Genomic DNA, 26,495 nt, shown 5'->3' with positions numbered 1-26,495 from the left:
TTTACCTTTGAAAATAGGACAAGGATAAGTACCAGTTTGGTAAGACAAAAATATTTTTTCGGGCTGGTCAAGTAGCCTACCTGGAAAAAATAAGGGCAGATAAGTTGAGAGCTGCTTGTATCCGCATCCAAAAGACAATCCGAGGCTGGCTGATGAGAAAGAAGTACGTGCGTATGAGGAAGGCTGCCATCACCATTCAGAGATATGTCAGAGGGTATCAAGCACGATGGTAAGCAGCACTCTTGGGAAAATCCACGCTAGCCTTGATTCAGATCCCTTTAAGTAGGACATTTAAATATGATACATTTGCTCTCTCCTTCCTCTGCTGGCTGAGAGGAAACGATTTTCCAGGGAAATTAAGGAAATTGAATATAATGAGTGTGTCTGTCCTGCCTGTTTTTGACCTTCATAAGAAGATGGTAGCACCCCAGCCAGATGGTGGTTAGAACAGTATGTTGTTAGTGGGAGCAGAGTAAAAGTAATACTAGGAGATATGGCTGCAGGTGAGGTAAAGCAGGACTTCTGGTTGAATTGTTATTGCCCAGCTTCCACATGCACTCGTAACTGGGTCTGTCTGTCCTGCTGGAGAAGCTATTTGTCATCCAGGGTGCAGCTGTGAAGGGAGATACATCAGCCAGAGTCATTTGTTTGGGTTTACACCTGAGGAATGGCTCTTCATAAGCCAGAAAAAAGAGTAGGAGTGAAGGTAGCATCATTCAAAGACAAGGTGGTTATGGAGACTGTAAAAATTTACTTTGGGAGAGAGGCTTATGTCAAGATGTAATTTTCTTGCTGAGAAGACTGAGTATGAGCAACCATTTTCTATATGTTGAGGTGAGGAGAGGAAGTCTGGAAGTGGAAATAGTTGTAAAGCTGAAGAAAAGGTGATGAGAAATGAAGCCAAATTTATTTTGTCAGTTCAATAGCACAGTTTTTAGAAGAAGTGAAAACATTTCGTGGAAAACCTTGCAAGATTTCTGTTCATTTGTCATTCTGTAATAGTGCCATAGGGTTGAATAGCAAGTACATGTGCAGTACTACTGACAACACTAGGAAGAAAGTGAAGTAGAACATATAGCTCTTAAGAGAGAGTAAGGTTAAAGGATGTAAAAATAGTATTCAAATGTTGGAAACTAATTACAGGTATTACTGTAATGTTTCTTGTATAGCTATGCCACGTTCCTACGGAGAACACGGGCCGCCATCACTATTCAGAAGTTCCAGCGTATGTATGTGGTCCGGAAAAGATACCAGTGCATGCGAGATGCTACTATTGCTCTTCAGGCTCTCTTAAGAGGTTATATGGCCAGGAACAAGTACCAAATGGTAAGAAATCATAGTGTTTTACCTTTTCACTCTTAACTTTATTTCCACATACCTTCGGGGGATGAAGCTGCTCTGTGGTGTTCACTTGGGAGTCTGAAATGTGTGTGTGTGCTGTTATGCATAGTGCTCAAACAAAACATCACAGTGTGGATGGAAAGGCAGCACCTGGAAATTAGAAAGATCTGATACTGCAATCAGTGAACTAGTCATTTTAGAGGTATTCCCATTGTCATCTAATATGCATACGTAGGCTTCCCATGCAGTCAGTGGAGTATCTTACAGGGATTTACAGGCTTACTCTTCAGAAAACTTATTCATTACATAGAATATTACATTCATTGTAATAGAATATTACATTCATTATATATTTGTATTCATTACATAGAATATAGAGGCACTTAAAATAAATATTGAAAATAAACTAGTGTGGATATGTCTCCATGAGTCCAAATCAGTATTGCCCACATTAATATATATATGCTGCAGTATCCTATCCCATCTCTAATTTCAAAGAATTTGTGAAATTATGTCAGGGTTTAGAGAAAATACTGAAGGACATGAATATTAGCATGGAGATACCCACAAAAATAGGAAATTAAAACTTCAGCATGTTCTCGGTTTTTATATATTGATGTTGGTTTTGTTTTGGAGATAAATTGCTATGACCCTGTTCATGTGATACTGATGACATTTTTCTGACTATGCTTGATAAAAAATAAAAAATAAAATTGTTTTGAGAAATTAGTATTTCCTCTTTGGTGGTTACAGGGCTGGAAACAGAATTATGATTAAAATGTTTTGATTACAAAATGCCAGCATTTCTGACAATTCGCTTCTATGAGCGAATTGTTTTAACTAGGCTCAAAAGCCAGCCTGTTTTTCATTGAAAAGTTACCCAAGAGTTCTATTTTTTCCTAAGCAGCCACATAGCGAAAATGTAAAACTGAAGGCTAACTAGTGCTTACGTTGCACACATTTTTCTTATATTTGAAGTTTTGTATATTTTTCATTTGTATTCAAGTTGCCTACATAGTCACATGCGCACGTCTAAATTATATCATCCTCTCATATACTAACCAGGATGTTTGAAAACAAGCGTTCTGTGATCAAAATTTTTGACTAGTAAGTTCTGTTCACTGTGCTTGACTCAACTGTTTTTAGTGCAAGTATTTATTATTAGAATTTTTAGCATTTTTAGTGTTAGAAACCATATTTTATGTTGCTGGATAGTCAGATATGTTTTCAACAGTGACCTGATGCTAATAGATGTGACAGTGAGACACAGGTTGCAGCAAAATACAGACTAAAGGCCACCCTTAGGAAAATGGTAGCTGGTTCAGTATGCCTGAAGATACTCTTGTGAGTGATAGACACCGCATCTGTCCTGTAGCGCAATGCTATTTAAATCTGTTTTATTCCTTTTAATAGAGATGGCGGATTTCTGGAGGTATCATTGTTAAGAAGTGGTTGGACTTGCCTGTCAGGGAATGTCCCCTTAGAGCAGTGGATTGCTCACCATAGTAAAACACAAAGTTCATAACATGGATGGAAAGTGCATGATGTGTGTCTGACGTGTTGTGTAGACATTGTCCTCACAAGGTGGAATTTCATTAAGGCTGAGACACAGGGACAGAAGCACAAGCTCTGTGTGCCATGCGAAGATAAACATGGCTGTTCTGAGGTTCATGCTGATTGCAGATGAGTGAAACTGAAAGGTTGTACTGTGACTGCACCCTTGGGCTGAGCTGTGACTCTGTAAGTAATATATGGCACACGTGTTGTTCGTTAGGATTGTGAAAGGTATCTGTTGTTGTGTTTATAACAGAGGACAGGGGTTGGAGGTCACATGACTAGCACAAGGAATTTTAAATGGTTGAATCATCTATTTCACGCATTCCGGGGAAAGCTTCTGCCCGAGACTTTGTGATGTGCTTGTCAGTTTAAGAAGGAATTTCCTTCTTAAAGAGGAACTTCTTAAAGAAGTTCCTTCACAGCTTTTCTATTAAGTTCTCCTGGAAAATACCTGATAAATTAAGCAACTTTTCTGATACTCTTACCTTACGTTGGACTGTACCATTTCATCACTGGATTACATGGGTGTGAGAATTCACTGGCAGATGAAGACCATCCCTGCACAATGGAGGTATTCAGTGTGACTCCTTGCTTCCAAGCTTGAGGTGAAACTGTTGAAAGCTAGTTGTATTTTAGTTGTTAAGGCATCCACAGGTAATATGAAGGACTATTTCAGGAAACATGTAAGGAGGAGGCAGGAATGCTAATTGTGTGACACGCAGTCAGAAGGACTTTGGCATTTAACCTTGCTGTACTTTCAAGAGATATACTTCCTTACCTAGGTGTGCTTTTTAGTCAAGTGCTGATGTTTCAAGTCTTTGTTTTTTCTTTAAAAATGAATGTGAAGGGAGTATATCTAAAAATGTTGTGTTTTGCTAGTGCCCCTTTTAAATTCATTGATCTGAAAATGTAACTTTTCTAACACATTGCAGTTCATTTGCTAAACAGTATGAAAGAAAATAAAAATTTATTGCACTACTAGTTTGTTTTATTAGCTTTATGGTAAATCCATGTAAGTATGTAACGATCAAATCCAATAAGTAATATAAAATCTTAAGTAGTTTTGCTCTTCAGAATAAGCTGTTCAATTTGCAGAAGCAATTTTTTTATTATTTTTTTTTTTAAGTGAACTCTAAAGTTCTCAGAGTCCTGGAAGCCTTGTGGTTTTGGGCAGACTCTCCCAGCCTAGCTGTGATCTGCTGGTAGTCAGGTGCTCCAGACCTGGTAGATCTCTGATTGAATCCATGGGTGAAGGATCCAAAAACACACAGAATCTTCAGAGTGGAAATCTCTGGCTGACACATTGATAATGGTTACTGACATTCTTGATTGTTTTTCATTAAAAGTGATTTTTAAAAAATAGTTACTATTAATTTATTTTTTTTTTACAACTCAAAACTATGGTTAAAACTTCTGCCATTAAATGAGTTGGAATTAAAACAGCATAAAATTTCTGATTAGAATAAATAGAGAAAGAAGTATTTTTCCATGCTGGCAAATATAAGAAAAGGCCATAAAAACAAACAAACAAACAAACAAAAGCTTACTGGAACTTGTAGTTTAGTCAGCTAGTCTATTGTATTGCTGTTATTAGGAGCTGCTGTAATATACTCTGAGTTATAGTGTGTAATAGCTGCATTATATATCAAGCATAGTGAATTTTAAACTGTATATTGATAAATTCTGTGCTGCATATGTCAATGCTTCCAGGAAGTTTAAAAGAGGCAGCAAAAAAATAAATTACAGTCATCTGGATTCTATTTGTAATCTTGCCAACAGGTACCATGTATTTTTGTAATTACCTTGATCTGACTTCAACACAAAGGAATGCCTGGTTCTTCAACATGTCTCCAGTTCTTTCTTTCTTCTTATGTTTTAAATTTCATTTCTTTTTCATTTTATTGCCTTTTATCTTCTTTGTTCCAATCTTCTTTTACTCTTCTGTTTTTTAAAAATTCATTCCATATTCATTTCTTTTACTATTCATCATTAGTTTCTCTTTTCAGACTAAGGTGTCTCTAAATACATCATCTTTACACCTCTCATTATGGAGTCTATTGAACTGAGCAGGTGTCGTTTCTAACCCTAATACCCCTTGTGGTGTTTTTCCTTAACTGTAGATGCTTCGAGAGCACAAGTCTATTATTATTCAGAAACATGTAAGAGGCTGGCTGGCTCGTGTGCACTACCGTAGGACCTTGAAGGCAATTGTTTACTTGCAATGCTGTTACCGGCGCATGATGGCAAAGAGAGAGCTAAAGAAACTGAAGATAGAAGCTCGTTCTGTGGAACGCTACAAGAAACTTCACATTGGCTTGGAGAACAAGATCATGCAGCTGCAGCGGAAAATTGATGAGCAGGTAAAGCTCAGGGAAAGCGTTGGGAAGTCTTGTATTTTCTTCAGTAGCACTGTGGGCAAGCATTTGAAAAATACACTGAATTTTCATTGTGAGGCATCAGTTCTCTTCTCTGCTGAAGAACACTGATAGAAAAGTAACCACACTAGAAATGAAACTGTAGAGCATTCATTTGTATCTCTCAGAAGCAATGAGAGAAAACATCTGCTCCCTTAACTTCAGTATTTCGTATGAAGCACTTTATTTGCTCAGTTTAAGGGGAAGGTGAGATGATCCTTTTTAGTGTCTTTGATTTGTGTTCGGGATGTTAATGTGTAGGCTTAGAGACTGGACTGTTCTGTCACCCCTTTAAGCAATTCTCCTGCAAAAACAGGCTGAAGCTTTTTTGGAGTGGGGAAACTGCTCTTTTGTTCCCCTGTCTGGGTATATTTTGTAGGCAACTAGAAAGCTCCCTTAAACCAGAACTTTGCCAACTGCTGCTATGTCTCTGTTGTGTTTTGCAAAGAACAAAGAGTACAAATCTCTGCTGGAGAAACTGAACAGCCTGGAGATTACGTACAGTACGGAGACAGAGAGACTTCGGAGTGATGTGGAGAGGCTTCGAATGAGCGAGGAAGAGGCTAAGAATGCAACCAACCGTGTTCTCAGCCTTCAGGAGGAGATCGCTAAGCTCCGGAAGGAGCTGCACCAGACTCAGTCTGAGAAGAAGACCATTGAGGAATGGGCAGACAAATACAAACATGAAACTGAGCAGGCAAGTATGCAGTCCCCAGGTATGTGAGCTGATTTACAGAGACCTGGTGTCCACTCAGGTTTTGCCCAGACTTAACTGCTTCAGTTGTGTAAGTGTTACTTTTACAGTATTTTTATGGAATGCTAAACCAGTACAACACTAAATAGGGTTGGTACTTAAATAACTGCACCTATGCTAGAAGAATATAGTAAATATATATTGCATGTAAACATATGTATTTAGTCTATTCAGATTTTTATATTGAAAGTATTTGCAAAATTAAATACCCAAACTCACTCAATTAGTCCAATACAGCATATTCATACCAATAAATCATTTTACCTGCTTGAAGAGCATAATTGTATAGATGTCAGAAATCTGTCCCCTGTGCAGAATTCAATGGTACCTACTTATATTCTGTCTAATTTAAATAATTAGCCTACTAAGCACTCTGTGCAGACAATCTAGTTCAGCAGGTTTTGACTAGCCCCTTATCTTTGCTTTAACCATGAATATTTCAAATGAGTTGTTCCCTGTCACAGTTACTTGCTGATATGGTACAAATTTTAAATATTGGACAAGCTATTCTGTTGTTATGTGATCCTGCAGTGAAGCACTTCAAGATTAGATGAATATAAGGAAAAATTATTAATTGATGAAGTGAAGTGAATGTGTAATATCCATAAACAGAAACAAATAAGTAACTGGCAGACCTGGGCACAGTTAAAGTGGGACAGCTTTTGGGTGGAGGCAGGATTTTAGATTATGGTGTTACCAAATGCAATGGAATGTACAACAGAACTACCAAACTTGTTCCTGTTTTGGGAATATATTTATTTTAGAAACAAACTACATCTTTGTGACTACACTGGAAAATGTTATGGCACAGTGGATGTGTTTAGGGCAGTTTTGGTATCTGATCAGAAATGGGGCAAATGCAGAACATAGGAGAGAATCTGCAGTGGGATAGATTTAAAAAAGTAATTTCAGAAATGAAGATGTCATAACTTAGCTCACTGATTTCATTCTCCGAGGAACCACTAAAAGTCTAAGTATTTGAACTTTTACAACAACTCTGTAGTTTCTTTTGGAGCTGTTGAAGATTAACTGCATTCTGAGTCAAATATTTTTATTATTTTTGTAGCTGGTATCAGAACTGAAAGATCAGAATACATTACTGAAAACAGAAAAGGAGGAGCTGAACCGGCGCATCCATGACCAGGCAAAAGAGATAACAGGTTGGTGCTGTTCTCTTTACTTGGATTTTGTACTTCGTGTTACTTTGTAAAGCTGTGCTCTACTGTCCGCGTTTGGCTGATCTGCCAATTACTATTAATGAGGTATACAAAATAGACTTTATACTCCTTATTAGTTTAATGGTTTTGTTACTTTGTTTTAAGAATTCACATGCATCAAAATTATTTACTATTTGAGTTTCTGCAAAGTCCTAAGAGTTTGGGGTCTTTTTGGTTGAGGGTTCTTGCTGAAAAGTTTTACTTTATAAAAGAAGGTCTGATATTTAATACAACAAATTTACTGCAGCACGGTTTTCCAGTGTGGTTTACAAATTGTAAACACAAATATTGTACTTCATGTGTAGGAAGACACTTGGGTGCCTGGTGCTTACCTCTTCAGAGAGGTGTAAGTATGAGCCAGAATGTCTGAGTCCTGTCAGCTGCTGTGGCAACTGCCACTTCCATTGTGTGGGCAGCAGCCAGAAAGACCACAGCTCTAGGTGTTAGGGCTGTGACAGGGACAACTGCATTGAGGAGGGTTAGTGTGCTTGCGGCGTAGAGCATCTCATGTTTTGCTTCTTACATAATAAAACAATGGGCTAGTGTCCATTTTTCCTCCCTTCTGGAACTGCTAATGCAAGCCCATAGCAGAATAACTACCTTGAGTGAGTGTCCCATTCTGTGCTTACCACAATAATTCTTTGGTCCTTTCATATATTTGGCTTTATCAGTGCCTGCGGAAGCACTGATACCACCAACCAGTTTCACATAGTGGAATGCATTCAGCATGTGTTCTGCTGCAGACACCTGTCCTGTACCTACAGGATGGATGCACTGCATGGTAGGTAGAGCTGGAGTTCTCACTTTTTTCCTGTTCTCCGTGGCAGAGGCAATGGAAAAGAAGCTAGTGGAGGAAACGAAACAGCTGGAGCTAGATCTGAATGATGAAAGGTTACGGTATCAGAACCTGCTAAATGAGTTCAGCCGCTTAGAGGAGCGGTATGATGATCTCAAGGATGAAATGAACTTAATGGTGGTAAGTGGCTAAATATCTGAGAAATCAAAAGCTGTTCGTGAATGTATGCAGGTAGAAATGAGTGGTATAATTTAGTAATTGATTCTGCTCTCAGCTGTGTGGTTGTTACCTGTATCTGAAAACAGAATTTGTTCTTTTAGACATTGATCAATTACTTTAGCTCAGCTGAAGCAAACACATTTAAAAATTTTGGTTGATTATTTTTTTATTTTCAGTTTTGTGGAAGAAGCCTAATTTTCTGTTGTGACTTTACTAATGGTAATGCACATGCCATCTGCCCTTACTTTGCCCTGAAGTTATTCACATGTGTTAGGGTTATTTGTGCAACATTCAGCCAGTATTAAATTTTAGGTAGTTCCAGAAATATGATATGTCAGGGGGAAAAAATATTCCTCACTGTAACATCTGGAAATTTAGAGAATTGCTGCCTGTGCTTTTCTACCTTGCTTGCACCTTTCCTATAAAGCGAGCCTTTCTTTCCCAAGAAGTGCTGTATTGCTGCTTGATTCTGCTTTCTGCAGGAATACTTGCTACTACAGGATCTGACCCGTCTCCATAAATTTGATTGTGAACTACGTCTCACAGGCTTTAGATGACACAAGAGACCAGAATCAAAAACTTTTTCTTATAAATTGTGATAGCTCTGGAATAACACTGAAAATATTACAAGCTAACTTGTAAGTTATGAAGAAACAGTCACAGGCAAAAGCATATAGCAGTATTGATTTGTTTCATTTGCACTCCAGAGCATCCCCAAGCCTGGACACAAAAGAACGGATTCGACTCACAGTAGCAATGAATCTGAATATACTTTCAGCTCTGAGATCACAGAAGCAGAAGACTTACCACTGAGGATGGAGGTAATGTTTAAAAAAAATAGAAGCAACAATAACAAAACAAACAAAACCCACAGCTTTTCATTGATCAGTGGCTGAGCTCACTCGGAGAATGTACTTTCCCTTGGCATATGCAGTAATATAAATCCCAGATTATTTTAAAATATTCAGAAATATGAGTCTCTTTAATGGGTAATAATCATGAATAAGTGCTGTGCAACTCCAAGCCATTCTCAGTATGTTCCAAGATAACTCCTCGTTTTGTCCCTTCTCAGTCCTACAGGAGTGAGACTGCGAAAACAGCAGCGAGCTGTCAAGTTTGTGGTCTATGCTTGGCAGTTGGCAGGTGCAAAGCTTTTCCTGTGCCTACTAGAGATTTTCTTAACTGAGCAATCCCACAACTCACTCCATTTGCCCTCTGTCTAGGTTAGTTATCTCCACAATTGGTTTTACAGGCTGTTGTTACTGTTTCTGAAAGCTTCCACAGAAAGTGATTTTCTACAAGTGATGCAGATACCATGACAAATTCATGCTGACACTATTCTGAGCAGAGGCTTTCAGAGTTTGCCTTCCCACTTATTTCACTTTGCAGAATTGTTTCAGAAAGGTGCTCCTATCTTTATGGACAGTCAGGAAAAAGGCAGTGCAACTTCATGTGATTGGATCTCACATACGAGCCAAAAGTCATCTTTTCCTTTGGCCAGTAGACATAATTAATTGTTGTTCTAGAGCCAGTTTTGTTTTTTTGAATGTAAGTTGTTGTTTTTTTTTTTTTTAAAAAAAAAAAAAAGGTAACACAGGAATGTAAATAAACGCAGCACTGGGAAATTAAATTGTATTCATTTAACCCCTTAAAATTTCAAACTCCAGTATGATTCTAGATTAATAATACGGATTAATGACAAAACCATACCATACATACAAAACGGTAAAGACTGTCTCATTATAAAACAATAAAGCTAGAAGGTCAAAGTCCATTTTCTTTTTCCTGAGCTGTTGGTATAGTTTATGAATCTTCCCCTCAACAGGAAGATGAAGTGGAAATGACTGTGCTTGTTTAACTGCTACAGTCATTATTATTAATTTTCTAGTTGCCTTTCTAGGCTTCAAAATTTTATGGTGCACTTCATAGAGAGTGCTTTAATCTTCTTGCTACATAAAGTACAAAATGGCTGACGAACAATTTCTGATGCATCTTCAGGTTACAAATGCTGGTCCTTGCCCAGAAAATAGCAAGAAAGCTAGTGTACTAGTCCCAGAACAGGCCCTTTAATTAGCATAATAAAAGGAAAAAGGCATAAAATATATCTTCTAGAACCTTTTTGTGTCACATCCCACTAAATTACCCTGGTTAATCAAGGATCTAAATCTATACTCACAGAGAGAGTTCTCTGTATCTGAAGAATTTACTGGAGGTATAATTTAAAATGTGGAAAAAAAGGAAAAGTGCCTGCTTACGTTTGCTTTCCTAGTGAGTCTAACCACAGACTTTTTTTTCTCCTTCCCCCCTCCAAACAAGTAAGAATAAAAGGTATGCTTAATTGTAGACCTCTGTCTGCTAGGTTGTCTCTAGTGCTTTCTTTTGCTAGGCTTTAGGCTTAGATATGTTTTATGCTAGTAGATCCTTCTTTTGAAATAGCGTTCTGACAGCTGATGAAACATTTTAGATGCCAGTAGTGAACTATCAAAATCAAGTAACAGTTCCATGTGCCTTTCTTTTCCCCAGTCTGTTTCCCTTCTTTACTCACAGTAGTGCTTCCTTTTGCTGTGGAAGTGGAATACTTCTTGACTTTCTTCTGTTCTTTCTAAAGCAGGAACCAAGTGAGAAAAAGGCACCATTGGACATGTCTCTGTTCCTCAAGCTGCAGAAACGGGTTACAGAGCTGGAGCAAGAAAAGCAATCCCTGCAAGATGAACTGGACAGAAAGGAAGAACAGGCTCTTCGTGCTAAAGCTAAGGTGGACTCCTTCTAGCTGATCAAATGCTGACTCTAGCGTATCCCTTCTTGTGAAATATCAGCTGTGTAACTGCTGACTGGCTTTAACTAAATCTGTATCTTCCCCTAGTACGTGCTGTATTTTCCACAAGTTTTATGCTAGGGACTGATGATTTACTTTTCGAAGGTCCCTGAGATCCTATGATAGAAGTTAGCAGGAACCAAAAGCACTTGGGACTTTTTTTTTTAAATAAAAAGTCTGGTTTTATTAAAGAATAGCATTATAGCACTTTTCTTAAACACTGGAGAGAATAAATAATTGTTACTTTTAGGCAGAGAAAGAAATGCTTGCAGGCAGAGTAAGTGTTTCAATCAGGATGAAGAACCAAAATGCTGGGGTTAGACAGGCTTGCTTACAAGATTTTATTTGAAGTTCTCCTCTGATTTGGCCTCTATTTATGAAAATATTAAACCAATTTTGGTGGTTGTTTCTTGTTCCTTTCCAGCTAGTGGATATCTTGAGCATCCTGGCACTCATCCTGCTCCGTTTTACTACCAATGACAGTATCATGATTTGTACGTGATTTTATTTACATTAACCAATTAACTGTCATAAACCCATAAATAAGTGAGACAATGCCAGTATTCAACTTAAAGTACTCACGAGTACCAGAAGGAGTATTTTCCAGTTTTGTAGGAAAATAATTTCAGCTCCTTTTCATTTTTCTGCCTCAACTATATTAATGAACAGAAAGGATTGTTTGTGTGTTTGTTTTCTCACTCTTGTCTATGTTATATCACAGGAGGAGGAAAGGCCTCCAATAAGAGGTGCGGAGTTGGAGTATGAGTCACTCAAGGTAAATATAAAAAGGAGTTTTCTGTTACTTTCTAGTGAGAATATTGCCACCAATTCTGTTTGCTGGCATAGCATATTGCGTCGGCCTCACTGTTTCAGCATATTAGCAGGAAAAACTGGAACAAAAATTTCTCAGCTAGTGTTTTATTGTTTTGAGGTATAGGATGTGTGGCTGGGGCTGCAGAACAAAAAGATCACCCTAAAACAGGGGTATTTCTCTTTGAAATAGTTAGCACAACTTGCAAGTTAATTTGCGCAAAAATAGTGATGTGATTCCAAACACATTATTTAAATTTATGCATACTTTAGATCACTAAAAATAAAAGTATTTCCTAATAACGCTGAATGATGCAGAATCTTCTTAGCCTGCTGTCCACTGTTTGTCGGGAGCTTTATTTTGTTGTTGCTGTTAAAGGAAGAATAGGGGGAAAATAGTAATTGTTTTTCCTTCAAATTTGTATGATTCATGTATATGAGTTCTGATTTTGCACTTGAGACAAAAGGTAGCCCTATCAGTGAAATCCTCTCAGGCATGCTATTCACAGTCGTCAGGAGGCTGGGGACAGGGCAGAGATTGACTGGTGTGTTGCACTTACTCGATTTTTACCATGCTGCTGGGTGATGGGATTGTCCCTGTTTATTGCAGCGTCAAGAACTTGAATCTGAGAATAAAAAACTGAAGAATGAGTTGAATGAGCTGCAGAAGGCCCTCACAGAAACACGATCTCCAGAGGTAACTGCTCCTGGTGCCCCAGCATATAGAGTCCTCCTGGATCAGCTAACTTCAGTAAGTGAGGAACTTGAAGTACGCAAGGAAGAAGTCCTCATCCTGAGGTCTCAGCTGGTCAGCCAGAAAGAGGCGATTCAACCCAAGGTAAATAGTAGTCAGCAAATGTGCTCTGTAGTAAAGCTACACTACATAACTGACATGCTCGATTTAGTGTAACAACATGCTTGAAAAGGTAGAAAAAATGATCTACGTTTCAAAGCCTTTCTAAGTATAATCCATTGATCCAGTATTAGTGCTCAAATTGCAGCAGTCCAAACTGGTAGACTTTCTTAATAAACCAGCCTTGGGTTATCTACCAGCAGTCATGTAAAGATCATACCAGGCTGGCAGATACTGACGGTCTGACCAGGATCTCCTCAGACCCTCTTAACAATGCAGAAATCTCATTTGGCGCAGCATCGTATCTCTAGTGAGTTATGTAGCTTGATTGGAAAATTTACTTCAGTTTGCAGGAATTCTTTTCAATTAATAGCTCAGCAGGAAGTGCAAGGACCAATTTTTGCTAAATCTAAGCAGGATCGTAAATAATTACACATAAGTAACAATAAAATTGTGTAAAGGTAACCATGAAGGTGTTATGAATTCGGTATTATTATGCTTGATATGTGTAATATGATTGAGAAGAGTAGATAACCCCTGAAATGTGTATCTTTTAAAAAATAATGATGAGATACTTAGAAAAGTAATAGCTTTGAGAATAAGTTGTTCAGCCTAAAAAGTTATCAGGTAAATTATTAACTAGTTATTTCTATTGAACTGAGTTACGAACTGGTGTTCCATGATGGCGGCAAGGAATTGACAGATACGTCCTCTCTTTCCGTTGTTACTGCAGAAATATGTTTATATATGTCCTAAATCGATTGAAAGTCTGTGATGCATGAAGGTGTGCTTATCTTGTTCTAAATGCTTAATTATGAAGAAAACAAAACTAATTTTCTATAATATTGGGAACATTATAAATTAATCCTTTAATAGTAAACCCTTCAATAATTTATTCTTAACAATGGTGGGACCCAAGTGTTGTTTTGGGAGATCTGAAGGTGACCGGTGGGATGGCTAGAAGCCAGTTTGCAGATACCTTCTGCTTGTTAGGTTGGACAGTTGCAGCAGACAGAATTTTTAAATGATTTGTTTCTCTTCTTTCTTGCCTTCCAATTTGATTGCCAGGAGGATAAGGTACTTGTTTTATTTCTACAGTTATTAACTAGAACTATTAAATGCTATAAAACAAACAAACAGACAAAACACAAATACTTGAACTGTAATTTCCCTGCTTCTCATAAGTAACCTAAATGTATTTGGAGTTGTTCTTGTAATTTGTTTTGCTATTATTGCAGAATCTTTCTCATTATCCCTTTCCTGTGTCCCCACCGTCCCCTTCTGCACAAGGGAATAAGTTACTTCAAAATGAACAGATTTAACAATTGAACCATCGATTTCTGTTAACCTGAACATGAAAGGAACGATTCATGAAGCTATCTGATCAGCTCAATCGATGTATCTTGCTGAGGTTGTTTGAAGAGTATGTGCAGCACTGTGATGTAGGAGTCAGATCTCTGTTGCAAAATCTATAAATTTCACCAAAACATTCCAGAACAGGAAGAATAACCTTACTTTATAGTGCTTTTTATCCAAATAATGTGTTTGTGAGATACACACATTCAGGACTCAAGTTGTGATCTGAAGATACTAGGCAGGAACTGCTGAATGTTTGATTAGAAAATTTAGTACATTTAGGAATATGAGGATTTAGGAAAATGAGGAACTGAACTGACTTTAAATAAGGGCTGTTAAGTATTACAACTACAGCACGTAGGGTATTTTTGAGGATGTAAGAGTAATTAGCATTTCTTTCCATCAGCACAAAAGTAATAAATACATGTAAGCACAACTTGCTAAGGCTAGATAAATTGGCAGGTGAGATGCAGTAGTTTTAATGTGTGTTAAAATGATTGTAGGAAAATCACAAAAATCTCATAATGATGTTGGGAATAATTCTTTGAGGATACTAAATGTTTTAGTAGTTTTTATACTAAATAACATGAATTGCAGTAGGCAGAGACCTGTGCTCCAAAACTTATGTCCACAAAGTTGTTAATATGAATACTTTCTAAAATTTTACACAGGAAAATAGCATTTAATCGTTTTGAAGTCAAAAAGAAAAGTCAAAATTGCATCTCTTACGTTCATTGGAGTCCTGTGGTTTCACTGTAATTATATTCAGAGCAATGACTCAGATTAGACTGGCCTAGTTGACTGTAAACATTTGTTGTGTATTTCAAATTTTAATGAAGGAAAAAGCAAAAGTTCCATGGTAAACATTCAAAACTGAAACAAAAATAGTATTGTGATTATATCTAACTTAAAAAATCTCCAGGCCTTGTAAAATTATTTCCTGCTTTGTCAGAGCACTGAAAATATTTGAAGTGAGGACCTTGTTATGAGATTCAAAAATAACATGTTGCGAAATTGTGCTTCTTGAATTTCAGCATTAGTGGCTGTTTCTAGTAATATGAAATTAAATGCAAATTCATGCCTTCATGAAATTTGTTTGTTCCTTTTATATGACAAACAAATGAAAAGAGGTTAACACACTTACTGCTTACTAGATAGACTGATATTTTAGCGTGCTGCTTGATTCATTTTAAAAGATATACCAAATGGGTGTTGAAATTATAGATTAAACTCCTGCTCCCCAAATACACATGATGATGCTACTCAAGGAGTAAGGTTCCCCATGAGTAAAGTAACAAAAATATGGATTCAAAGAACCATTACATTGTTAAATTTACCCTGGAAATCATCATCATTCTTCTTCCAGAATACTATGACAGATTCTACTATCCTCTTGGAAGATGTACAGAAGATGAAAGACAAAGGAGAAATAGCACAGGCATATATTGGATTGAAGGAAACAAACAGGTACAAGTTCTCTTTATTTAATTTACAATCATTTGGGGATGTACTTTGGCACACTTAGTGTATCATGTTCAGTAAGCTGCATTCACCTAAGTCTAGATTCTTAGAGAACACTTGTAGTTGTGCTTATAATTTGATTTGTTTAGTAAAACTGCTGTATGCAGTACTTGAAATGCTTAAGAAATAATGGGGACGTGCAAAATCAAGCTTCCTGGATATGCATTTTCTTAGCATTTAATTGGCTATGTAGTTCAAACTGGATGCCATTCACCATGCTGTTTTTTTTTTACCTTTTGTCCAGTAGTTGTCACAGCAGACTGTCATAATACATATATCATAACAGCATGAAATGCTATAACCAGTTTGGCTAACACCAAGAACTGAATTTCGTCACTTAGAAGAAATACCTATAACCAAGAGAAGTATTTTGCTAATTTGTTTTAGAACAGTTTTTCTTTCTCGTTTCTAGTAACTGTAATTTAGAGTGTAATGTCCTTAACATGTCATTTCATCACCATCATGTATCTCTCTTGTATTTTTTAAACACTTTTCTTGGAAGGCAATCTCCCCAGGACTATCATATGCTGAATGAGGACGGAGAACTTTGGCTGGTTTATGAAGGGTTAAAACAAGCCAACAGGTTACCAGACTTCTCAGAATGTTTGTTCTTCATTTGCATCTTCTTTTCTAGCTAACTGTGCCCCTTGCTTTAGCTACAGCATTTCTTATGCTTAGAAAAAAAAATATTCATTGGAAGGAAATCATCATACATTGTGCAAATTAGAGTTTTCTCAAACTTAGTCCCCAACTTTGTCTACTTTTCAAGTTACATTCCTTAAGAAGTTAAGACGGTGGCAACAACTAATAGGTAATTCATAAGAATACTTGCACAAAAACAGACTATAAAATACCAGAAGTTCCACAACTGGAAGAGATTTTTAACTGTGTATTATTTGTCTGCCTTTATGTTGGATATCAAAATCAATGTCCTGTACAGTTTGTCAGCCTAAAGTAGTGCAATTGTTTCCGTAATTGTAAAGCTACTGGTGGAAAAGCTTCCGCATACTCTTTACTTCCAAATATTTGTATCTTACTCCCCTTACCCCAACTCAAATTCAGCAAATTTAATGTTCTTCTCCCACATCTCTCTGTGCAAGATTCAAAATGTAACACATGAAAGCTAACAAAGAGAGAAGTTATCTCTAGTTCATCCTGGTGCTGTTCAGACCTCAATCACTGCAGTTGCTGCAAAGGCCACATGGTGATCAGGTCACTGGTGCAATTCACCTGGTTAGGGAGTTCAGTTCTGGCCGTGTGCATGCCTGGGCTCCCTGTTCCTAAATGTGTCCCAGACTTCTAGAGTGGTCCGTAGTTGTGTGCTGGCACCTAATTCAAAAGATTTGCAGTGCTGATTTTCTTAAATATACACATTTGGTAGCAGTAACTACAAAAGGAGCTATTTTGCAATGAATGCTACTAACTGGAGTCTTTCCTTTCCTTGTGCTTACAAATTCTGAACCTAACACTGTTGTGTCAGTCTGTGAAGGTCTAACTTAGAGCAAGTGTTCTGCAGAGTGTGACGTGAGAGTGATCACTCTGTATGTCTTCTTTCTTGTGCTGGCACTGTAGAGACAACAAGCTCTATAGTAAATGGCAGAGCAATGCAAGTAAATGACTACTTGCCTTCGCGTGCTTGATCAGTCTGGTTACTAATAAATGTGCCTGCCTTATGCATATTTAAACCCTGAAAGATTGTCTAATTGAACACTAGAAGCCTGTAGTAGTGTCACATCCTGTGTGTGTATATTTATGAAATAATGAGTCAGAGCACTTGGACAGTGCCTTGCAAACAGGAGCTAAATCCACACAGTGCTGCTTTGAAGAAGGTTCTTACGTGTTGTTCCCATTTCACATAAGAAGAATTTGAGACGTGATTTGCTCAAGGGGAAAGAGTGAGTCAGTAGCGAGGGTAAAGTAGAGATCCTGTATCTCAGTCCTGAGTTTGGTTCTGTCGTTAACCTGCCTGTATAAATGACAACCCTCTTCAAAATGTTTATTTTAGCGTAAAAGTAAAAACTATTATTTTACTGTAATCAAATGGTTTCTGACTGAACTCTGACGGAAAAGAAAGATTTTCCTTTGTTAATATCACAGGGACCTAGCTTAAGAGAATACACTGTCTTCATCTGACACAGTTTATATGATTTGATTAGAGGTAGAACCTCTCTAACCTTATTAAAAACAGAGGCAGTCTGTGAAGATGTAGTAATGCTTTTCTTACCACACATTCTCTGTGGTACCATACATGCAGTATGTGTTCAATCACAAAGGAAATGCAAAGCATTGTCACCATTAGTTTCTCTCCACTTTTTGATCATACAAACGTAATTTAATTAGAAGGCATATTGAAGGGTTTAAAGAGTACTCTGCCTTTTTCATTTTCCTTTGCAAGCCATAGCTAATTGTTCCTGAGCAGCAGCTAAAGCTTTAGACTCCCTCTGAGAATTTGGGATGTGACTTTCTGAGTGTGTACTTACAATTGTTGCTCAACTTCCTTAGGCTGCTGGAGTCTCAGCTTCAGTCGCAGAAGAAGAGCCACGAGAATGAACTGGAATCACTGCGAGGAGAGATCCAAAGTCTGAAAGAAGAAAACAATCGCCAGCAGCAGCTCTTGGCACAGAATCTGCAGCTGCCCCCAGAGGCCCGGATTGAAGCCAGCCTGCAGCATGAGATCACTCGGCTGACAAACGAAAACTTGGTAAGAGCAATGATGCTGCCGGAGCAGGCATGGGGACTCGCAGACTTATCTGTGCCTGTAAATTCTCATCAATTTTCAGATGGCAGCCTTCCGTAAAAAAAAAATTGCTTGAGTTGCAGGTTTTTTTTTGTTTGTTTGTTTGTTTTTTTTAGGTAAGCTAATGGGGGAGAGAGACTAATGACTGCTGATGAACTCATATTATTTTGGGGAATTTGTTAGCTTGTGGTGTGGAAAAAGCTCATGGATCCCAGCATAACAGAAGTGCTTTCAACTGATGAGTTTAATCATCCCTAAATAGAATGATTGATACCCATGGAACTCATAAAAAAATTATTGGCAAGCAGTGGTGTTTAGTCTGAAGTACATTAGTTTATTTTGTTGAAAAACACAAATACAGTTTTTTAATTCTTCAATGTACCTTGTCTTCCCATTTCCCTCCCTGCCTGAAGCTACACAGATTATGCACTGTGTTATAAGCTCCAGCTATTCAATATGTTTTATAGAAACAAACAGTTCCAGAAAAAGAAACTTGGTTAGAAGTCACTTGGCTGATTGGTGTTCCTTGTTGACTGCACAATATTTTCACATGAAAGAAAGGTCAGGTGAAACTCCTTTCCAGGTGAAGGCATATGTTCATCATGTACAGCCTAGTTCACTTCTGGGGAAATTTTCCAAAGAGACCTATGTTGAAATATCATTGGCTTATCGCTGTTTATTAGCCTGGAATTTCTCTGTATAGTTTCTTCTTTGTAGTAGAATGAACCACACTACTTCAGGGAGAAAATTCCTAGCTCTGAGTGTAATTTCTTCCTCTAATCAAGCCACAGTGCAGTCTTTCCTGCTTACATATGTTAGAAAAGTTCTAGTTGTAGGGCTGTTGTCTTAGAACCAAATGTTTTGAGGACAGCAACAGATAATTCATCTAATAGATCTTGGAAAATTGGTTGAAAATATATTGTAACATTGTCTCTCACTGGAAAAGGTAAATGGTGATTGTTTCTATCTTGGACAGCTCCCTCCTGCTGCTTAGTCATGTATTATGAGTTTTAACCTTCTTTTCCACCAAGAGAACTACTCATCACATTCTGAGTTCCCAAGATAAAAGACATGTAATTACATCTCAGGGGAGTTCTCCTTCTTTTCAAATACAGTGAATGTAATTTTACCTGTTAAATGTAGACTCATTCATCAGTATTTCACTTCAGATATTTGAGTATTGCAAGGTTCCAAGTTGGGAATATACTTCTTTTCCTCTCCTAGCCCTAAAGAAGGAAGCTGTGTTTGGTTTTTTTAATTTATTTACAGGTTTTCCAGATGTGATATTAGAATTGCAGTATTTACTGCAGTCCCATCTTTATTACCAGAAGAAACTGTCCTTTTCAGCTTCTGGCAAAGGTTACATTCCAGATTTTCATGGTATTATTACAGGCCATTTTTAAAAGATCTGACTGTTCTGCAACTCATCTACATTAACTTCTATCTGGGAGAGGCTGGAGTCAGCACCACACCTAAGAACTCAACTACCTAAAAATTAGAGATCCTTGAACATGTTTAAATCTCATTTCATTTATTTATATAGTGCTTACTGAAGTATTAGCGTCTCAAAAGGAGGGAGAAAAACAATCCTCTGCCTATTTTACAGTTTTATGAGGAATTGTATGCAGATGATCCCAAGAAGTATCAATCGTACCGGATTTCACTTTACAAACGGATGATTGTATGTAGATCACGTGAACCCTGTTTCTCTGTTGTCTCGTTCGCTATTTCTGGACCCCACTAATTGACAAGCAGGCTGCCTCCCTTCTTGCCTTTCAAAGGAGATTCCCTGCAGAGAGCTTCACAATGCCAATTACATCTCTCACTGCTTTTTTTGTTAGTCTTAGTGTCTTCTCTGTAATCTGTGTCTGCATCTTTTTGATGCATAGTTTTGTTACTAATATGTCTTGCATTGTCAGCAAAGCAGTTTCTTTTTTGAACACTATTTAATACTGCCTTTATGCCCTGAAAAAGAAGTATGTGATGCAAAAGATGCTCAATTTTAAGGTCCACTGTTCGCTTTAAAACTTTGATACATTTAAAATCAGCTCAGCAAAATAGAGGCCTGATCATGCAGAGATGAATGCTGCCTGCAGATGTGAATAGCAAAATCTTAGCTTGAATTTCTTCATGGATCTCCTTACAGTGCTGACATCTGATGCAAACAAATCTATCAGAATCAAAATGCTAAACTGTTTAATCAGGACGTTTATAATTAGTATTTTTCAAAAATGAAAAATCTTAAGGATAAAAGGGGAAATAATAAAAAGAATTGATCTCCATAATAATTAACGATAATGAGTAGATAGAGCACAATACCTAAACTTGAAAGAGTATCATTTATGAGATTCCAGATCTGAAATGTTTAATTTGTTTAGAGGAACCAGAGAAAGAACTGCATTTCTCCTCACATGTTTGTTGTTCAGGAATCACATCCCTTCACACACATTTTCGAAAGTCTGTTACAATTGTGTGTATTTTTTAATTAATTGGAAATTGTTATATCTGACTATATTTGTGTTACTAGCAGGATTTCTGTTGTAAAATTTACCACTGCATTGAATACGAAGCATGGCCTTGAATCTTCTTTCAACAGGCCTATTATCTTACTGCTTCTACTGCTTAGTGTATTAGATTAGATTATAAACTCTACTACATGACAGAGAGCAGTTTTGTGCCTAATTCTAAGTTGTTGCCACTGTTGCATTAATATTTTTCAATACTTTTAGAAAAAGCATAGTTTCTGTCATGATGCTTTTGATGCAAGGAGCTCATGGTTCCTTATTTTCTTAACAGTGCAAGCAAGTGCTTACAAAAGAGTGTTTTCTTAAAGCTACTTTCAAACCCTTATTCTGCAATGAGTTTCTGATTTTTTGAGCTTGGGGTTTTGGTTCCTTTATAAAGACTTTTTTTTTTTTTTTTAATTACGTGGTTATTTGTGAATGCACTAGCATAGGTCACACAAACATTCAAAGAAGGATTGCTGGGGAGTGTTCCTGGAAGGAAAAATACTGCTTTATTGAAACAATAGGACTTTTAGGTGGTTGGTGTTGTTCAAGTACAGAATATAAAGAAGCTTCCTGTAGGACTCCAGTTCCAGTTTAAGGAAATGTGATGACAGTAAGTGATAGGGAGATGGCAGAACATTATTAGAAATGTTGTATATTTTGATGTTTGATGATTTTGGTACTTTTGAATGCAAGGTATGTTTTTTTTCTGCAGATGTCTCTTGCATATTGTTATAAAATGGATAGGTCTTAATAACAAGTCAGTCCTGTAGGTATGAATAAATGATGCAGAAGTACAGGATAGCTATTTAATAATAAAGAAAATTATCTCAGTGAGGCATTTGGAAGAGCAGGGAGGGAGGAAGCATTAGGGAGATGTGTTTGCAGCACAGACATTTGTCTCCTTCCATAAGAACTGACCTAGTTTTGAGTGTCTGCAGAGTAAACCTAAAAGCTTTGCCGTTGTCATGCTGCAGATAACTTAATAATATTTGCAAAATTTGTCTTGTAGTGTACCAGCTTGCAAACCTCAGCCAGAGGATGGCACCACTGTTCAGCTTTCCTACCACCTTGTAAATTCTAACTGATTTGTCTCTGTCACGTTATGACATTTTCTCCTATCTTAATCTTTCTCTCATTCTAATTTACAGGATTTAATGGAACAACTTGAAAAGCAAGACAAAACTGTTCGAAAGTTAAAGAAACAGTTGAAAGTATTTGCTAAGAAGATCGGTGAACTTGAAGGTATTTTTATATTTTGAGAGAAAGTGAAAAATATATATTTTTTTCTGTGATCCAGTAGTCATTATATCCATCTGTCTTACTGGGCAGAAAGATATGAACTCTTTAGCAGCATTAGCCTGTATTAATCGATTACAAAAACAGGAGATCCACTCAGAGCTCTCTGTGTTCCTTTATAAAGCTGTAGAAGATTTGTCATAATTTGAAAGCAATGAGTAAGAGGAGGCTGATGCTTCTCTGAAGGCAGAAACCATTTGAACATAAAGGAGTGTTACCTGGTGTATTTGTGTACTCAAAGACAGTATCTGTTTTTGTCAAGATTAAAGCAATATTAAGTATGAACCAGATAGAAATAATTTACACAGTTTTTCTTTGTGAGTTTTTCTATCACTGGAGCCAAGAATGCTGAGGTTGCTTTTTTCCACTTGAGGTTTCCTTTTTCAGAAGCTGGCCAGACTTGAATATCAGAATGCTAAGATATGCACTAAGATAATTTTATTTTTATGAACTTCAAAGAGAGTTGCCTTAGGATCTCAGGACTGCTGAGACTGAGAACTTATTATGTCTCTGCATAAGTAAAATCATTGTAATAGTTAAAAGGGGTTAATAATGTTAAAAAGTTAAAATATTAATTTGTTTTCAAATAACTCCGATCCTAACCTTACAGAAGCTTTTTATGGTCATCACTCTCTAGAAACTAACTCATTGGCTAATTAAGTGTTTTGTTGTGTATTGAGATGGAAATTTGTGACTTTGTAGTCTTCTGCACTCCACTGTTTGAAAAGAACAGGGCAGTCAGTGATATCAAGTTAAACTTGAATAAACGACTGTATATTAGTCTTTGGTTACTGGTAGCTCCAGTTTGGATTTCTACGTTCTGTATCCCATTTTACAGGTGTATACATTTAGTGGATTTACAGGATGCACAACAGTTTGCAGAGATTCAGCTAGGAGGGTTGTGAGAAGAGGATGTAGCTTTCATGGGATGAAATCAAGTTCTGCTTTTCAAAACCAAAATTCTTTCTTTCACCTAACAGTCCTTACCTTGATCCACAAATTTTCTCGCTTTTGCTCTTTCATATTCTTTACCAGCCTGCTGGAGTGTGTGTAGCATTGTTGTATGAATGCTTGGTTGCTGGTCAAGGTAAACCTATCACAATAGGTAACAAAGATTGGGCTTAAAAAATGCTGACATTTTGCAGAAAAATTAACAGTGACCCTTGCAGTGTTAATCTGGAATCAACTGATTTTGATCAACTAATATAAAATCATGCTTTTACATGATAAAATCCAGGGTATCAGCCATTAGTGTATTAATGGATGTCATTCATACACTTCCACTCTTCTTCAAAGGAAGAATGCTACCCAACTACACATTTGTCAGGAATCAGTCTTCTTGTTTAATAGGAGTTTTGTTGCTAGGTGTTACCCTGAACCAAAGAAAAACATGGATTAGTTTTATATGATGGAATTCTTCATTAGAAATGTTAAACTTTGTTTTGACATGCATTAGTTTCACTAGAAAACATTATATTGTTTCTTTTCATTTTCCTTCTGAAGTGGGGCAGATGGAGAACATATCACCTGGACAAATCATTGACGAACCTATTCGTCCAGTCAACATTCCACGGAAGGAAAAGGACTTCCAGGGGATGTTAGAATATAAGAAGGAAGATGAACAAAAACTGGTCAAGAATCTTATTTTAGGTAAGCATCTTTCCCATTTGAAGCCTGCCATGCTCACACATACTCGGAAAAACAAAGTGAACATAAGATGCACAGCGTATTTTGGTTTCAACAGATTTCAATCTATCTAAAATTTCTAAATGTCTGTTGTAACCTAATCTTCCTTCCTGATTAACATAGTATGTGTTATTGTGTCCACATATTTTTAGCAGTCATTTACATTCTGTTCTGATATTTTGTCAAGGAAGTGGCTCATATATTCTTCTTAGTTTGTTGTTAGTTTTTCACTGGCCATATGTAGATACATATGTACAATTATCTGGGGAAGTTGCAATTACAGTGTATAACAGTTTCCAGTGAATTTATGGATGACAAAATAATGTGTGTTTGTTCTTCCCAAGAGCTGAAACCACGTGGGGTAGCTGTCAACCTGATTCCAGGACTACCTGCATATATTTTGTTCATGTGTGTACGCCATGCAGATTACCTTAATGATGACCAAAAAGTGCGGTCCTTGTTGACTTCCACTATCAATGGCATCAAAAAAGTGTTGAAGGTTAGTCTGCTTGGGTTGGGAGAATGTTGAGAATTTCCTTTTGATTTTATGTTAGAGGAGTGAGGAAGGGACTTCCAGTGCATTGGTTCTGGATTTCTAATCAGTAAACTCTTCCCACTGAAGTTACAAAAAGTTGTGTTAGCAAGCAACAAATTGCAGTGATAACATTTTCTTCACGTAGTACCACAGATGCTTTGAATCAATGAAAAAAAGACTAGTTTATTATTGTTTTGAATAGTCGTCCCCCTTGAAGCTCTGCCTTTAAAGCTTTGGATGCAGTCACTTGCATAGTGAGTCTTTGTAAGTCTTTTCCAGAGCACTTAATCAAAATGCTTCATTTGCAGTATTGGTTCACAGATTTCCTCATTTGCTTCATCTGCAGATTTTGTTGATGATAATGCTACTGCCTGAAGTCTTTGCAATGAGTTGGATAGAAGAGTGTAGGCCATGGGGTATGGTGAAGGCAATAATAAGAGATAAAGATGCTTTATGCTCTGTAGAGACTTTTTAGTTTTTAAATAAAACAGATGTGCTCAAAAAAACAAGCTACATGTTTTGAAAAAAACGTTCAGTAAATAGTCCAACGGGAGCTTAGATATTCAATAGAAATTTCTGAACAAACATAAGAGAATGAAGTGCATGCTATAGAGGTCTGAAATTTTTATTACTCAGACAGATTGTACAAGACTCTATGTTTTACTGTGAGGAGGATTTGTCGTTTTGTTCTGTTTTCCACATCAGGCTCCCAACATGGTCATGATGTAAGTGACATTGATCAAAACTGAATTATTCTCAGCTCCTCCTGCTGGCCATGCATCATTCCCATCCTTTGTGTTGGGAATTCTCACAAGTCATTGTGATGCAGAAAGGTTTTTTTGGGAATACAGAATCACAGAATGGCTGAGGTTGGAAGGGACCTCTGGTGATCATCTAGTCCAACTTCCCTGATCAAGCAGGGTCCCGTAGATCAAGTTACCCAGATCCTGTGCAGACAGCTTTTGACTATCACCAGGGAGGAGAGTGCTGGAGCAACTCTGGACAACCTGTTCAGAGTGTTTAATCACCTTCACAGTAAAGAAGTTTTTCCTCATGTTCAGACAGAACATCATTTGCCTTTGTTGAATTTCAAGGGGTTCCTCTGTGCCCATTTCTCCAGCCTGTCAAGATGCTTCTGAATGGCAGCACAGCACTATGGGGTTGTAAACCACTCCTCCCAGTTTTGTATCATCACAAGACTTGCTGAGGAGGAACGCTATCCCTTCATCCAAATTATTGATGAAAACGTTAAACAATACTGGACACAGTATTAACCCCTGGGGGACACCACCAGCTACATGCCTCCAGCTGGACTCTGCCACTGATTGCAATGCCCTGAGACGTGCCATTCAGACAGCTCTCAATCCACCTCACCGTTCACCTGTTCAGCACACAGCTACACACACTACAGCACGCAACTACTACACAGAGCAGTTAAGAATGGTTTTGTAAAAACAGGGTGTTTAAATAGTACTTTGTCAAAATCCTGCTTTTCTAACATGTCACTGAAATACAGTTTTACAAAACATCAGAATCTGAGTAGCTACAAGAAAATGGATTTTAAGTGTTTGTCTAATATTGTATTATTTTACTCCCCTTATTAGTCTTTGCTGAAATGTGTTTGTTTTTATCTTCAGAAAAGAGGTGATGACTTCGAAACGGTGTCATTCTGGCTATCCAACACCTGCCGATTTTTGCACTGTTTAAAACAATATAGTGGAGAAGAGGTAAGCAGTGCTCCTACTCTCTTTTCTTGTGCTCTACAGTACTGTTGTGAGCGCTACACTTTGACAAAATCCTGAAATATCTCAACATTTAGTCAAAGCTTCTTAAAACAGCTACAATTTCTGGAATGATGGTTATGATGTAATTGGAAAGCACTAGGAGATAAAATTCGATCCAGTTTCACTTTATTGCAGGCTAGGGCGCTACAGGTTAGATGGCATTGTACCCTTGAAGGTGCTAACCCAGATTAAGTAGAAGAATCTATTTGCCGTCATTATGATGTTTGGTAATGATTCACTAAAATTCCTATAAAAAGGCTATATTAATCTCTTTAACCATGGTGTGGCAGGCTA

At 37.3% G+C, this 26,495-nt stretch overlaps 1 protein-coding gene across 7 annotated transcripts in view; it reads left to right on the top strand.

The window, feature by feature from the left end:
* MYO5A (myosin VA) overlaps positions 1-26,495 on the top strand; it is a 101,717-nt gene that overhangs the window by 66,377 nt on the left and 8,845 nt on the right. For 2 of the 7 annotated variants that reach the window (XM_072043547.1, XM_072043543.1), the window contains exons 19-36: positions 18-229; positions 1,170-1,326; positions 5,019-5,258; positions 5,761-6,009; positions 7,133-7,226; positions 8,111-8,259; positions 9,006-9,119; positions 10,907-11,053; positions 11,835-11,888; positions 12,534-12,761; positions 15,499-15,599; positions 16,156-16,236; positions 18,156-18,354; positions 19,997-20,071; positions 22,049-22,142; positions 23,700-23,846; positions 24,227-24,381; positions 26,055-26,144. In XM_072043547.1, coding sequence (XP_071899648.1) covers positions 18-229; positions 1,170-1,326; positions 5,019-5,258; positions 5,761-6,009; positions 7,133-7,226; positions 8,111-8,259; positions 9,006-9,119; positions 10,907-11,053; positions 11,835-11,888; positions 12,534-12,761; positions 15,499-15,599; positions 16,156-16,236; positions 18,156-18,354; positions 19,997-20,071; positions 22,049-22,142; positions 23,700-23,846; positions 24,227-24,381; positions 26,055-26,144 — 2,586 coding nt within the window. The remainder of the gene's footprint in view (positions 1-17; positions 230-1,169; positions 1,327-5,018; positions 5,259-5,760; positions 6,010-7,132; positions 7,227-8,110; positions 8,260-9,005; positions 9,120-10,906; positions 11,054-11,834; positions 11,889-12,533; positions 12,762-15,498; positions 15,600-16,155; positions 16,237-18,155; positions 18,355-19,996; positions 20,072-22,048; positions 22,143-23,699; positions 23,847-24,226; positions 24,382-26,054; positions 26,145-26,495) is intronic. The other 5 variants (XM_072043544.1, XM_072043546.1, XM_072043545.1 and 2 more) reach the window with 5 other exon arrangements.

The sequence above is a fragment of the Anas platyrhynchos genome, chromosome 11 (genome assembly GCF_047663525.1).
Source record: "Anas platyrhynchos isolate ZD024472 breed Pekin duck chromosome 11, IASCAAS_PekinDuck_T2T, whole genome shotgun sequence".
Taxonomy (NCBI): domain Eukaryota; kingdom Metazoa; phylum Chordata; class Aves; order Anseriformes; family Anatidae; genus Anas; species Anas platyrhynchos.
The sequence above is the reverse complement of the archived record's forward strand: the minus strand, read 5'-3'. Positions and strand labels throughout refer to the sequence as shown.